Source organism: Phalacrocorax aristotelis, chromosome 9 (genome assembly GCF_949628215.1).
Source record: "Phalacrocorax aristotelis chromosome 9, bGulAri2.1, whole genome shotgun sequence".
NCBI classification, from domain to species: Eukaryota; Metazoa; Chordata; class Aves; order Suliformes; family Phalacrocoracidae; genus Phalacrocorax; species Phalacrocorax aristotelis.
This window is the reverse complement of record NC_134284.1, coordinates 2,852,247-2,865,816: the sequence shown is the minus strand read 5'-3', so window position 1 is coordinate 2,865,816 and position 13,570 is coordinate 2,852,247. Positions and strand designations below refer to the sequence as shown.

The following is a 13,570-nucleotide window of genomic DNA, read 5'->3' as shown; positions in this document are numbered from 1 at the left end:
AAAACAGTAACTAATGTCACCAAAATTTTATTTGGATCCATTTTGACAGTTAAAATACTTTTTGCAGATATCTGAAATAGCAAAAGAAGCCGAAACAGAAAGAAAGACAGAAGCTGAGAAGGCTGAGTAAGTTATTTTTACATAATTCCTGTTTAATTCCTTGCTCCTCCCTAACGCTAGATATTTTGGTAGAAGACAAGCACATTCTTAGACACCCATCATATGATTCCTACTGCAGTAGTAGTGTGATAAAGTGAACCACATACTCCATTTCTTCATCCGCATGCCTAAAACTTTCAAGAACCTCGATGCCTCAGCATTGTTTTACATAAATGGAAATTATTTTTTTATTTATTTTTTTTTTAGTTTAGTAACTACATTCCCCTATTACTACATACAGTCTTGATACTCAATTTTCATAAAGTGGTGCAGGAGACATTATTATCATCTCTACATACTTTTAAGGTGTGTGACCTTCCAAAGCAAACTTGCTTGTTATTACTCATTCGTCTCTGTGACACCAGTGATTGCCTTGACTGAAATGAATTCATTTTATGATACCGTGATTCAATTATGATACTGTGTACCAAATCCCAAAAGCTTTATTTCTCTTCATCAGCCCTAGGCTCAAGAAAGTACACGTGAACACTTACTGTTTTTGAGTACATATGTACATCACTGGTTTTGGCAAACGTTATCCACTTCACCCTTGGCACAGTAACTTGTGCCTGGTTTTTGGTGTTTCACCCTTTTGATCTTCCCTCAACAACTCCGTTCTTGCATATCGTTTGAAACTAAGGCCACTTTTTTACTCTGAGTTTGCTGTCTACCTCAAGTCTTTTATTTACAATCATTTATGTCTCAGTGTCAAAACTGTACTTTCAAAGCCTTCTGAATTAGAATTGCTTCTGATTTAATGCATTTACAATACTGAAGTTTGGCTAGGTATTTTTGTTTAAATAAGCTTTCTTCTAGCATGGAAGATGGTGAGAAACAAGATAAAGCAAAGGAAGTACAAGCTGAGCAGATAGAAGAGGGAAAAATGAAGAAGAAGAAGCGAAGGCATGGACAAAAAATTGAGAAACCAGAGGCTGTTATGGCTAACTTCTTCAAAGCTTTGGAAATTTATCAAACAAAAATGCTTGTAAGTTTCTCTTAAATCTTTTTAGTCGTTTAATTTTTATTTATGTAATATAGAACACTTGTTATTGGAGGGAGAAATGTCATCATAAAAGGAACATTGGCATGACTTTTCAAACGACTGGCTGTATTCAGTCTTTTGTGATTTTTGTAATACTTCCTAGAGTTAGATGAATAAAGTGTTTGTGTGTGTAATTTCTCCTACCTTGGTCTAACAGGACAGATTAACTTCTTGACCTCCTTGTTAGGAGCTCCCTATTTTTCATAATCTAACTTCTAGAATCTGTAATTCTATTTTCAACAAGATTTTTTTTGTTGTTAAAAACATCAAATGATGAACTCTCTGAAACCTTCTCAAGTGGTTTAATCCAGTATTCTAGCATTTCTTCTCTAGACTTCCTTCTAGAAAGTTTTCCTTAATATTCTATTTCAGTCTTCCCTGTTGCAATTTTAAGCCTGTTATTTTTAATCCCACTTACCATGAAATGGGAAAATAGGCTGCAAGAAATGCCCTTGCTCATTTTAACTGGTGTATGAAGGCAACAGAATTATGTATTCACTTTCTTAGAAAACTTGCTGCCTACTTTTCTTATCTTCATATCAGCTACAGGCCAACACAACTCCAATCCTTTAATTTTTTTTTTTTTTTTTTACTTTCAGCACTACTTGGCAAGAAATTTTTATAACTTAAGGTTCCTTGCTCTATTTGTTGCATTTGCCATCAACTTTATTCTTCTATTTTACAAGGTAAGATGATGTGTTGTTCTTAAAATGTCTTGGGTTACTTCCAGAGGAATATTTAATGATGGTTTCAAGGCTTGTTTTAACAAAACCATTATCACAAGCCCTTCAAACACAAACTCAAGTATTTAGATATGAAGAAGTTAAAATAAAATTTTAAATTTTGTAACTAAAATTTGTGATATTAAACCTATTGTCTTTTTATTTTACTCAGGCTGAATGAGAACAGATTGATTTCATTCCTCCTTTATAGTTGAACTTGTGTTTCTAGGCATTTTTCCATTGGCTTACATAAGTCTGTTATTGTTTGGATTGTTAATCTTGTCATGAGAAATGTGAAATATGACTAAATTCAAATGTCAAAACTGTTGCATTTTTTCCTCTCATTTCTTTTAAAGATACTGAGAGACTACAGTTCACCTGATTGTTCTCAATGATTACATTTCTGGTTTTTCTAAAGAACACTACTGACTGTATTCATTTTTGACCGGGAAATAATTTGTATATGATTTCAGAATCACGTTAATGTCTCAATTTAACTAGATGAATTTTTATATATTTTAGTTATAATTAATTTGTTCATAATTTTTTCTACGCCCTTCAGGCCTGGGGTTTGGCATTCTGGGAGGAGTGCTTGCTTTATTTAATTTTTTGTCAGATTCATTAAGTTCATAATCTCTAATGAACATCAAATGTAATTTTTTTCCCCCATTCTGTGTTTCCATGTGTGAGTATAATTCAGTTTTCATACTTATTTGCTCCATTTTCTTTTTTATCATTGCCAGTATGGTTGTTAACGACTGATGTGATGAAGGTATTTCTATACTGAGACTGGGGCTTTAAGTGCTTGGTATGAGCAGACAGAAAAAATACAAAGCAAGAGAAGCCCTTTCATAGTACATTACAGTTCTTTTTTTATATCACCGATGAAGGTCATACATCCATACTTTAAACTTAATCTTGTTTTTTAATTAGTTCTTCAGATTTTACCTGAATCTAATGAGTTGTTTCAGGTTCTGGTGTATGAGCCAATGATACAAAGTAGAATATCTTCAGCAGCCTTCACTAATTCTTTTTTTCCTGAACCTTCACAACCTCTATCCATGAAAAGCAGTATAATTCACTAAAGAGAACTCCCACCCATAGAAGCCTCATGTTTTTAACTTTCCTTACAGATTTGAAGTCTGTCAGAAAAGTCCTCATTTATCTTTTTCCTGAAATCCGACCTTTTTAATTTTCCCCTTCTAGATGCAGGGTGCAAGTTGCAATAAGTTGATGAATCTCTATTCTCCAATATTACATTTTCTAGTTCTGTTGTTTACAACCAAAAACCGCAGCGAAGACAAAAGCAGCTGGCTGAACAGTCACTCTAGAAGTAATTGAATCCTGACCTCAAATATCTTAAAAGCAACTCCTACAACACAGTTATAGTCTTGGAGACAGGGCAGGTAAAGGACCAAAAGGCTCTTGAAAACTGTGTAGAATGTATGTGCACCATTCCAGGATAACAACCGTTGGGGCTGTTTAAGACTCCTCTCTTGCCTCTCTCTTTCCATCCCATATGGCTAGAGAAGATGGACTTCAAAGGTATATGCAGAAGTCTGCTTTTGTCTATGCCAGTCCTTTTCTTGCCACTCTCTTCTCCTTTGGGTCTTGTGGGTCAGCCAACAGCCCATTGTGTTGCCAAGTGAGGACAAAAGTTTGTCCCCATGAGTACAAGTCCATCTGTCATTGATAGGAAAGGGTCAGTGGGAGCCAAACAGCACCTCAGCTTTCAGATAAAGCTATCAAAAGAAGGGCGTTTAGGGCTCTTATTTTAAAGGCCAGGTTTTTAAAGTTGATGGAAGAATTTAGGGCAGTATGTCAGCTTTATGGCTTGGGGTATTTACGAAATACTGATTAAATATTGTATTAATTTGTAAGCTCTAAATTAAGTCATGAAATAAAAATGTATGGACAACGTACAAGTTGATAACATGAGAACTTTGGTTCTTTCTAGACCCTTGTAGTCAGAAACAACATAGATTACAAAACAGACCCTAAATTCAGTCATATGAGAGAACCCTGTCATTGCTCGGTTCTTCCAAGAAAATATTTTTGCATAACTTTTTCATTGTTTGGTTTGGTTTTGCTATGGCACTGTTAAAGGAGAGATTTGTAAACTGTCATATACCTGTACTTGCTTTTCTCGATTCACTTTTCAGTGGCATGAGATGATGTGGAGACTTCTGCTTTGAAAATGAAGGACATTGCTGTTCCAGCTAATGCTCTACCGTCTTCCCACTAGCAGGATTTGCAAACACCATGTGTCATTATAGTAAAAGAAAAGCTTTTAAGTTTATTGTGTGTTTTCAATGTGCTTGAATTTCTTTCAGGTGACAGAAGAGCCACTTGATGAGGTAGAGGAAGACTCTAATCTCTGGAACTCTTTCGATGAAGAGGAAGAGGAGGAGGGCATGGTGTTTTTTGTTTTAGAAGAAAGTACAGGTTACATGGCACCAGCTCTCAGAGCACTGGCAGTTATTCATACTATCATCTCCTTTGTCTGTGTGATTGGATACTATTGCTTAAAGGCAAGTTCTGAATCTTATTACTAATCTGTTATTTGTTAAAGAACATTGGCTATGTCCCAAAGTGATTTTTGGAGCTAATACTGGAATACCTATTTGTACCTAGTTGTTTACAAATTCTCACTATTCAATACGTAGATGTTTTCCTCATGTACTCAGTCTGGCAGAGAGGGAGCTTACTTTCTTCATAGCAGAATATGTGTGTTGGACTTGTGGTTAAAATGGTGTTGGTAACGCACCCACCTTTGGTTACTGCTGAACAGTGCTTGGAGCGTGTGAAGGCTTTCTCTTTGCTTTACCCACTCTGTGCATCCCCCAGCGAGTACGTTGGGAGGGAGCACAGCTGGGACAGCTGACCTGAATGGACCAAAGGGATATTCCCTACCATGTAACGCCATGCTCAGCGATACAAACTCGGTGGGGTGGGGCTCGACTTCCAGGGTGGCTGTTGCTCAGAGACTGGCTAGGCATTGATCTGCCTGTGGGAGGTGCTACTGTGATGTTTGGTCTCGTATAGTGTTATAAAGAGTATTTAATACTGTAGATAGATAGAATGGTTTCTACAAATATATAAAACATGCCAAAGATGTACACTGTCGTTTTCATAGGTCCCTCTAGTTGTATTCAAGAGAGAAAAGGAGGTAGCTAGAAAGCTGGAATTTGATGGACTATACATAACTGAACAGCCATCTGAAGATGATATTAAAGGACAGTGGGATCGCCTGGTTATAAATACTCCGTATGTAAAATTAAATTATTATATTTAAACTGTTTATAAATATTATAGCTCATTAAGCCACTGATATAGAACCTTCCCTGTCCAACTGCCACCTAGTTCATCTAAAAGAAAGGCATTTTCTACCTTATATTGGATGCTACAGTAGTAGATTCTAATGTGAAATCCTGTGTTCTCTGCTTATTTAACAAATACTTTCATGACATGTATATTCCACCTCCTTTTCATTTTTATAGGATTTGCAAGGGTTGTGCATCTTACCTCACAAGCTCTCTCCAAGGCATGTCACGCATTAGTCTCTACTGAGAACGTTTTAAAAAGATAACTTCTGACCTTTTCAGTGACTCAATTTCATGTTCATATCGTATAGCAATATTGTCCTGCCTTTCTTTCCCACTTCTTGCTAACAAAATTTGTATATGACAAGAGCAGTAAATCTAGTGTAAAATAGCAATCCCAGAATTTGAGTAGGGCTGACAGGAATTACTGTCAGGTTGTATGCATTAGCACACACTGTAGTAGCCAAGCGCTGAGTCTGAGAGACTCACCTGCTGTTCTGCGAGTGAATGACACAAGTGTAGGCAAGAAAAAGAAAAATATCAGTAAGCTGCATCAGTCTGTAGGAGTGACACAGACAAACATAGCAAGTCAACTCTCTTCTCTTGAAACGATGCCTTGTCTACAGGCTCTTTTTCAGCCCTGACTCTTTCAAAACATCTAGGATCGTGTTTGGTACTAGTGTACCAAGGCTCAGATTCCTGTCTTTCCCTAATGGTGTCATAATGTAAGGACAGTAACAGAAAGCTAGGAAAGAACAAAGGTATTTACAAGTCACAGAGTAGTTGTGGCTAGTATGTGCAGGCATAAGTAAGTATTTGATTAAAACCCAGGCAGCAAAAATAATCAACTAAATGCATTGGAGTAACAATATGCTGCCAAACAGCCAACATATCTATCTTAGCTTACTCAATTTTTGTACAATATAAATAATGCCCTTAGTATTTTCATTAAAATTAGAATGTCTAAAATATTGGCGATTCTTGAATGCTTTGTTTTCCTACACCTGAATTTTAAGAATTGTCCTTAATTTTATTTAGAAATACAGGCTAGCACATATTATTAAAGTTACAATGGAAGGTAATTAGGAAACTGGAGAGCTCGCTTAATTTTCAACCCATTTCTTTAACTATTGATAGCAAGATATCTACACGTCCAGTAAGTTTATCCTCAGCAAAAAGAAGCATGAATTAATGAGATATATTGTCAGCTTATCCTAAATGACATGCTGTACAGCCTGTTCTCAGCACGTTGCACTATCTACTGAAGTTGAATAAAAGATGAAGGCTAATTCAAGCAGACTAATCCTTCCCTCTGACCTGAACTGACTAGTGAGGTTTAGTGCAGGTATTGTACCATCAGGACAACCGCTGCTGGTAACCGCTGCTGGGGGGCTCCCAGTGCTATGTATATACTGAAACGTGCTTTCTGTAAGTGGAAAAAAAATAATTTAAAAGGCAAAAGAGGTACCCTGATATATGCAGCACCACTAGATGTCTGTGGTAAAAGAGGGACACAAGCTGCCTACATTAGCGATGTACTTTGCTTAAAAGTCTGAGAAAACAAGGAAACATATAACATAGAGCATTGGACCAGAATATACCATCACTGGAACCATTTGCCTTTATCTGGACTAATTTTAATCAGAATTTCAATTCAGAAAAATGAAAAATCGAGCACTTAATAGTAGTCAGGAAGTTTGCCTCACATCCCAGCAGAACAGGGCTCTGGAATCTCCTTCTTCTGATGTTAACACTTGCTTTATTTTTACCAATGCTGTCTTTTAGTTTAAGAAGTTATTTTTCTTTTTTACCTTCCTGCATATTTGCTCAGTTGAAAGTTACGTCCAGGAGATGGGGAGAAAAAACCCTTAAATTCTGCAGTGTTTCCTGCTAATTGGCATTCTTCAAACTGACATAATATCCAATATCCATGATCCAAGACCATCCGAATGGGGAATCCCTGGGCACTGCTAGCCATAAGACAGTTCACAAACAATATTTTTTATTATCAAGATCAATATTTTATTATCAAGTTTTTATTATCAAGATCAGGGAAATGTCACTGATAAGAGAGACCACTAGCTTTTTTTCTTGCAGGTCACAGCTGATGTATTTCATAGTGTCTGTTTTAAGATCTCTCCTGGATAAAACTCACTGGTTGCTCACTACTCTCAAAAAAAAAAGCAGGGAATTTTCAATAAGAGATACTTTGACACCTCTTCAATATTTACGATTTATTCCTTTATTACTTTTTTTTTTTTGTATACACAATAGCTTTTCTTTTAATTACCAGTGTGGGCATGGGTGCTCAGAGGCAGATGATGCAAAATGCGCTTTAGCCTGACACCTCTGTTGCGGCTTCAGAATCATAAATGTTTTTTACCTTGTCTTGTTCTGGGATGTCAAATCCAGTAACAACAATATGACGCACCTGAGAACAAGATTACTGCTAACCCCTGCTAAATGAGCTTTGCAATTTTATGGGTTATTTTTAATATTTTTTTACTTTTAATTTTAAGTTGGCAAACTGTCCACTGGTTCCCAAGTGTTCAGGCTCTATTTGAAATGTAATCCAGTGAACTTAAAAATTATTTATGCTACAAGACTCTCTTATTTTCCTCTGAAAATCTACGCCTGCATTGATTTTATGGCTAGGAGCAATAAAGTATTTATTTAGGAGGTGATGCTATACCGTGACTACCCTGCTATTGCTGAGTTGCTAGGCTCATTAGGTGATAGTATTTAGCCCGCTGTCCTTATTTGTGGACATGAAAAAGAAAAGGGTGGGGGAAGAGATGGTATTGCAGTGAATGATGATTAATAACAGCTGTTGTCCACATGTAAAGAAAGTGCAGTGTGAGTGACTGAAATTGTACCAGAATCCACAGTGATCAGGAACATGGTATTTTCTTTTTTGTTGGGTTTTTTTTTCATTTCCCCAAACCAGTTAAATAACTTGAAATATCTTTGCCTTATCTATGTAGGTCCTTTCCTAACAATTACTGGGACAAATTTGTGAAACGGAAGGTAGGCGTTTTCTTTTTCTATTATGTTAGTCATAGCAATAATCTTCAGTTAATTTGGATATCTATGTGTAATATACTTCTGTACACATAAATATACGAATAACTGAGAACTGAAATTTTTTTCGTGGAAGTCGTTGTTGTGGTAAATGTCTCGGTGAACAGGCAGCTGCAGCGTAGGTGGGAGGAGGGAGGAAGACAGAAGGCTGTGGTTTCCTTCCTAGACTCAGGCATTCAAAATAACTTCGTGCTGTCAATCAGCCACACAGGTCCAATTTACAGTCATTGTCATCTTTAGGATACAAAGCCCACTCATCCCCCTAAAAAAAGAAAAACATGCCATCTTAAATGATGGCAAATTATACATAAGCTTTGAGATAATAGCCTTTAATGCTTCTATTTTTCTTTTTTATGCTCCCCCCACCTGGCTTCCTTGGAGTTCTGACTGTTCCAGTAGTGTTAATTGTAAAAGACTTCCGTTGTTGGTTGGGGTTTTTTTGGGGGGATGGGTGTGTTTTGGGGTTTTTTTTAATTTCTGACAACTACTGAGTTAAAGTAGGGTGAATATCACTGAGGTCTTTCTCTGAGCAAAAGCTTCTCTTCTTCCATCTTTAGGTTATTAACAAGTACGGAGACTTATATGGAGCAGAGCGCATAGCAGAACTTTTGGGTTTGGACAAAAATGCCCTTGATTTTAGTCCAGTGGAAGAAAGCGAACCAGAAGAAGCATCTCTTGTATCATGGTATGACTTCTGAAATTCACAGACAAATTATGTATTGGCATAACTTCACCATCAAATATAAAACCAGATTTTATATTGAAACCGTAGTGATGTTTTCCTTGACACGGAGAAGTCTTCCTAGTATAAAGTAAAATAAAAAAGTGGGGGGTTTTGTTCTAAAACATACTTATACTTGTGTTATAAATTTAAGAAAAAAAATCACATTAGATGATACTGACTGATACAGTTGGGCACTCTTTTATTTTAAACAATAATCAATGCAGCATTTAAAAATTCTTTAGGTGTTACAACAGAGTTAGTTTATAAACCAAAGGACAGAAAAAGTATTGATAACAGATATCTAGATGCCAGGCAGCTACAAAAAATTCAGAGTGTTTTCCTGACTTAATCTGTCAGTGAAGATGAGAGTTTGAAAGTATCCAAGTCCCAAATGACTTAGGCTCCTACAAGAGTTTGGTTTCCTTGACACTCAAGGCACACAAGAAGAAGGATTTCTGTTCGCATGTCATCTAATGGGTAATAAAATATTTAGAAACTTGCAGAAAGCATCGCCTTTTCTCTTGGTAGTTTTGGTAACATTTAACACTAGACAGAACACTTATCTCCTGAATTCAATTTGGGTTCCACATTTCACTACTTTTAACACACATTTTAATTTTTGTAAGTCTGGAACACAGCACCATTGATCCTACTGAAATTGTTCCGCCGGGTTCAGTGGTTTAGAAACTGTGTATGGGTGCTCAGAGTTAATGAATGCTCTCTGAAAAACCAAGCACCTACATAATTCAAAAAACAAACAGCTACTGTATATCCCAGCTTCAGCAAACAAATGCAAAGGGCCAAACCTAGTCTGAGGTTTATACTTACAGAATTCAATACTTAATTTTGACATTGATGCACTTCAAAAATTTTCTATTTCCTAGGTTAAGTTCCATTGATACAAAGTACCACATTTGGAAACTTGGAGTTGTTTTCACTGATAATGTGAGTATGTTAGCCTAGAAGAAAATGCTTTGATTTCCTCTAAACATGATTGTGTATCTTCCACCATCTACTTTTATTTTAAACAAACATACGCAAATAATACGGCATTCCAGAGCCATTTTAAAATAGTTTTTTTTCTGTCTTGTGTTGTAGCAAATTGCTTTAATTTATGTTATAATTTTCTCTTTGATTCTAAAGGGCAATATGCACCTCCTCACCGTCAATACAATGTCGGCATTTTGGAAGTTAATGGTACATTCATTTAATTTTGTAGAAATCAATCCAGCAGTCAAAGGTGCCTTTTCTAAAATCAAGCACGGTCTACCCACAGTTATCTTTTTTTTTATTTTTGAATCATCTGTTTGACATGGTTGGTTAATTCTTTTCTTTCTTGCCTTCTCCTTTGAAAGGATCACACTTTTACATTAAAATTCCTTTTTTTGTGTGTGTGTGAATGCTCTTTTTGCATTCCCTTGAGTTCCCAAACAAACACGAAGGCCAAGCTGAATCTAGTGAAGATGTATACATGCGTTGTGCATTAAAAGCACACTGAGCCTTTGTTCTTCAGTAAGAGCTTCCACATGAAAGTGGCTTCAGGTTCACTGCTTGTTAAAAGAATAAGCTGTATTATATGCCTTAGGTTTTCCAGGTGTCCTGGTTGACCTGGTCTAAGACTGAAACAGGGTGAAGTGTCTCAAGAGTAATAAAATGCATTTTCTCTCCTCCAGAATCAGTATTAAAACTTAAAGTACTGTGTAACAAGCCCCTCAACCAAAACAGTTTTAAGGTAGGGGATTTTGATGTTAATAACATGTATGCTGAAGAATGCATTTAAATATGTAAAGATAGAGGTCTCATTAGCATAACTAAGCAAAAAAAACTCCTTAAGTGAACAGCGGAAATGATAAAAGACAGAGTAAGACAGTCTTTTTGAACTTGTAAAATAGAGGTATTACATTCGGACTGTGATTCAAATCAGATCACGATAGTATTGCTCTATTTCATAACTTCAGTGACTAAAAGAAAGCTATATTCTGGGTGCAATAACTCACATCAGCACCTGCTATCATTCTCCCACTTTCACTTTCTCTGCAGTCATTTTTATACTTAGCTTGGTACACGACTATGTCTATCCTTGGGCACTACAACAACTTCTTCTTTGCTGCTCATCTGCTGGATATTGCTATGGGTTTCAAGACACTGCGAACCATTTTGTCTTCAGTCACTCACAATGGCAAGCAGGTTAGTGCCACGTGCAAATGTTTGAAAATGAATGTGTTTTGTAACAGTCTGGGAAAAAATCTTGTGGTACCTAGGAAATATTGAAATGAAATCCATTTTGTTCATGATTGGATTAAAGAATAGATCCTATTCTGTCTTCTGCAGCACATTTTTTTAATACATGTGAAATCCTGTGAAATTATAACAATTTATACCCACAGAGTGCTGATAACTAAAGAAGTTTTGTACACCACAGAAAAATGCATCATTTAAGAAAACCACAGGAATATTAATTATGACCTAACCAGCTCCTTCCCTGTGCTCAGTGATGAACTGATTGGTGATAACTAATAAGAATTCACAATCTCTCCTTAGCTACAGCAGTAATAATGGTCTGGGCACTGAGCTGTCACAGAATCACAGAATGGCGGGGGTTGGGAGGCACCTCTGGAGATCATTGCGTCCAACCCCCTGCTGGAGCAGGCACCCCCAGAGCAGGGGCACAGGAATCCCTCCAGGCGGGGTGTGAATGTCCCCAGGGAAGGGACCCCACAGCCTCTCTGGGCAGCCTGTGCCCCTGCTCTGGCACCCGCACAGGGAAGGGGTTTGTCCTCATGTTCAGGTGGAACTTCCCGTGTTCCAATTTGTGACCATTGCCCCTTGGCCTGTCATTGGGCACCTCTGAAAAGAGCCTAGTCCTGTCATCCTGACACCCGCCCTTCAGATATTTATAGGTATTGATGAGATCCCCCCTCAGTCTTCTCTTGTCCAGACCAAGTCCCTCAGCCTCTCCTCATAAGGGAGATGCTCCAGGCCCCTGATCACCTTGGTAGCTCTCTGCTGGACTCGCTCAAGCAGTTCCACATCCTTCTTAAACTGGGGGGCCCAAAACTGGACACAGCACTCCAAATGTGGTCTCAGTAGGGCAGAGCAGAGGGGGAGGATAACCTCCCTCGCCCTGCTGGCCACACTCCTTTTCATGCACCCCAGGGCACCGCTGGCCCCCTTGGCCCCAAGGGCCCGCTCAGGGTCACCTCGCTGCCCACCAGCACTCCAAGGTCCTCCTCAGCAGAGCCGCTCTCCAGCAGGGCACCCCCAACCTGTAACGGTGCCTGGGGTTGTTCCTCCCCAGGGGCAGGACCTTGCACTTGCTCTTGCTGGATTTCATGAGGTTCCCCTGGGCCCAGCTCTCCAGCCTGTCCAGGGCTCGCTGGATGCCAGCACAGCCTCCTGATGGATCAGCCGCTCCTCCCAGCTTGGGATCATCGGCGAACTTGCTGAGGTTACACTCTGTCCCTTCATCCAGGTCACGGATGAATATGTGGAACAGGGCTGGCCCCAGCACAGACCCCTGGGGAACACCACCAGTGACAGGCTAGTCAGTACTTAGCTAGTAAGGATGTGCTTAGAGGTGTGGGCTTTCTGTACTGTGGAATATATTTATATGTCACTTTGTCATGCAAAAATCAGATTAATAAAATCTACTTCCAAAACTAATTGTTGAAATTTATGCAGAGGATCACTCTCTGAGCTCTAAAGGCTCTACATTCCTAGCTGGCATACCAACAAAAGCAAGCTTTTCACTAACACACTTTTTAACTTAGATTTAAGAATCTAACAGAACTTATGCAAAATTTAATATTGAGCATACACAGTCCATTCCTTCTCAAATGTAGTAACATATATTCTAAGCCCACTTTTATGCTGTTAGACTTGTCAAAACATTTTAAACCACATAACGTTTTGGAAGAGGCATGAGACTCCCCTCTTAGCTTAACTCTGTTATATCCTTTGTGTTTGCCTAATCTTCCTTTCAGCAGAAATTGACCAATGGAAGTTTCTTCCGTTAGCAGGAAAGGGAGTTTCTAAAATAGTACCTCTGAGAATATTTCCAGTATCATTGCACAAACAAATGAAATCTCTGGTTTTATCCCCTTCACTTTCCTCCAGGATGTCCAAAGTCATATTACTTTTAATTGTTGATATACTTTCTTTATCAGATTTTTCTAAATCTAACACTCAAAACTGAGCATAATTGACAAAACTGTTTCAACCGAAGACCACAGCTTTTAATGTACATTCTTAACAGGAGAAGATTAGTTTTTCTAACCCTTTTGCATTTCTTGCTAGTAGATATGAACACTGAAAGACAGCTGCAGGTTTTTCAACAGAAATATTCACTTTGGGAGCATAATTACAGATGTGCAGAAAGTGATAAACAGCTTATTCAAGACCCTGACATTTCTTTCAAAAGAGTGATCCAGACACTGACCCACCATCAGTGAAGAAAGAGTTAGTACATGTACTTGAACTTGAACAGGAGCTTGACCCCTACAAATCAATGGGCCCTGAC

The 13,570-nt window shown here is 38.0% G+C and overlaps 1 protein-coding gene across 1 annotated transcript in view; it reads left to right on the top strand.

The window, feature by feature from the left end:
* RYR3 (ryanodine receptor 3) overlaps positions 1-13,570 on the top strand; it is a 254,437-nt gene that overhangs the window by 231,527 nt on the left and 9,340 nt on the right. The window contains exons 89-97 of the mRNA XM_075103206.1: positions 68-126; positions 976-1,144; positions 1,801-1,887; positions 4,257-4,454; positions 5,060-5,190; positions 8,231-8,273; positions 8,885-9,012; positions 9,936-9,996; positions 11,092-11,238. Of these exons, the coding sequence (XP_074959307.1) occupies positions 68-126; positions 976-1,144; positions 1,801-1,887; positions 4,257-4,454; positions 5,060-5,190; positions 8,231-8,273; positions 8,885-9,012; positions 9,936-9,996; positions 11,092-11,238 (1,023 nt within the window). The remainder of the gene's footprint in view (positions 1-67; positions 127-975; positions 1,145-1,800; positions 1,888-4,256; positions 4,455-5,059; positions 5,191-8,230; positions 8,274-8,884; positions 9,013-9,935; positions 9,997-11,091; positions 11,239-13,570) is intronic.